Source organism: Zootoca vivipara, chromosome 11, assembly GCF_965207765.1.
Source record: "Zootoca vivipara chromosome 11, rZooViv2.hap1.1, whole genome shotgun sequence".
NCBI lineage: Eukaryota > Metazoa > Chordata > Lepidosauria > Squamata > Lacertidae > Zootoca > Zootoca vivipara.
The window spans coordinates 25,661,247-25,663,364 of NC_142594.1; the positions used below are offsets into that span (position 1 = coordinate 25,661,247).

The following is a 2,118-nucleotide window of genomic DNA, read 5'->3' on the forward strand; positions in this document are numbered from 1 at the left end:
GAGGAACGAGTCCCAGAGTTACCACTGGGAATGCAATGGAGGGTCTCCTCCCTCCCTCTCTCCCCTCACCAGTCCCCAACTATGCTTACTTAGGCTAATGGAGGCCTTCTCATTCATCTGCCATTGCGCTGGGATACGGGGCAAACATTCCCCCGTGACCCTTGGCAGGCAGGTTCACTCTTCAGGGCATCATTAAAAGCATCCCTGCGCTTGTCTGTGACATCCATTGAAAGGGCTTCTTCTCCCCACCCCACAGGCCAAGTGTCCCTCCCTCCCTCCGCCACCCCTCCCTGGCTCTTTCCAGAGTGAAAATCCTTTGGTCGCGGCTGCAGATGGGGATGAAAAGGGTCTCTCCCCAGGTGGCTGAGAGGGGCTGTTGCCAAGAAGGAACTGGCGGCCTCATCTCTGGGGCAAGGGCTGCTTCGTCCCCGGCGGCAACTAGCCTCTGGCACGGCTCCTGTGTCTCCGACAGCCTCGCCTGTCGCTTCGCATTAGCCTCTCCTCTTTGGCCAGCCTCCTCCAAGCCCTTAATCCGGTGATCCTCCGGGCTTATAAATATTAATGCCCACCACGACCATCATCACCACCAGCAGCGCCTTCCCGTCGGGGCTATAAGCGTCAGAGGACGGCTCAGGTCACTATGACCTCCGCCACCGCTAGTCCCAGCACATCCTCCACATCCAGCGAATGGCCCCCTCACCACCACCACGAAGGAAGGCTGGGCCTGTTGGCCGATCTCAGCACCGAAGGGCTTCCCCGACTGGCGGCGGCCCCTTTGGATCTCTACGCATTCCCCTCTGGCGCTCCCTTTGGCCAAAGGTCTTCTACTGCCTCCGGAGGACTGCTCCGCATGGGTGAGGGAGACCCCGAGGTGGAAGAAGAAGAGGGGGAGGAGGGGGAGGAAGAAAGAGAACGGGGGCCAGATGGAGGGCTGAGGAGGGCCGCTTTCCTGGGCAGACCCAAGCGCAAGCGCCTCATCACGCACACCCAGCGCCAGGCGGCCAACGTGCGGGAGAGGAAGAGGATGTTCAACCTCAACGAAGCCTTCGACCAGCTGCGCAGGAAGGTGCCCACCTTCGCCTACGAGAAGCGCCTCTCCAGGATTGAGACGCTGCGCTTGGCCATCGTCTACATCTCCTTCATGACCGAGCTGCTAGAAGGCCGCGGAGCCAGCTAGGGCGAGGCGGGACCGCTGTCTATCCAAGGATGGAGAGCACTCTGAAGCCCATAGCTGCGTGCTCCCAAGGAAGGCTGGAAGGCGGAAGAGAAGACGCAGGGAGACATTTCCTTCAGGCTGAAGGCAGCTCCTGAGTCGGTCTTCTCTAGAGAAGCTAAGGAGCGGACGCACGTCGAAGCCATATAACTGGCACTCTTCAGTTATCACCGCTGACTTGCAACGAAGGACTCCTCTGCCGCATCTTTTGGACGGGAGAGGAGATCTGATGGGATGATGCGGCAACTGACAAGGGAAAGGGGTCGTTTGGACCCCCAGTGGGCGACTTGACACGCTTACTTCGCGAGAGTTGGAATCCCAGGACCATTTGTTTTAAAAGGAGGGAGCCAGAGGGGGAAAAATTCTAAGGGGCCGGCGCAGAAGGGGCAAGTATATTTCTAGGTGGGTGAGAAAGGAAAATAACAGCTTTTTAATTATAGAAATGCAGAAATGGGGGACAAGTGGGTATTAACTCCTTGTTTGTGGGGCTTCGCCTTCTTCTCTCTGGCTCCGCCCAGTTGGGAGTGCGGTTCCAGGCAAGGAAGGGCGCACTGGACGAAAGTTGGAAAGACACGGAATAAAATCCAGGCGATGTAGAAGAGGAGAGAGAGGGGAAATGCTAAGGGATGTGAAATCAGCAGGTAGCTTGGAACATTAAAGGGAAGCTGGAAAGGATTTTTGATTGAGTTTAGGGGATGTAATGGCTGTCGGAAGAAGAGAGTGGAGAGGAGGGGTAGATTGGGGGGCAAAAGCATTTCCAGTCACGGGCGTAGCGGGGGGGCAGAGGAGGGCAGGTGCCCCCCTAGATCAAGTAAAACAATAAAAATTACTTAACTAACTCACCAAACACGTTGTTTCGGCCCACTTAACAAAAGCCCTGTCTCTCTTAACAAAGTCCTGCCCCA

The 2,118-nt window shown here is 56.8% G+C and overlaps 1 protein-coding gene across 1 annotated transcript; it reads left to right on the forward strand.

The window, feature by feature from the left end:
- Positions 1 to 640: 640 nt before the first annotated feature.
- Positions 641 to 1,177, forward strand: FERD3L (Fer3 like bHLH transcription factor). Its single transcript, XM_035129893.3, has one exon. The coding sequence runs from the start codon at positions 641 to 643 to the stop codon at positions 1,175 to 1,177; it is 537 nt and encodes a 178-aa protein (XP_034985784.3).
- The last annotated feature ends 941 nt before the right edge of the window (positions 1,178 to 2,118 follow it).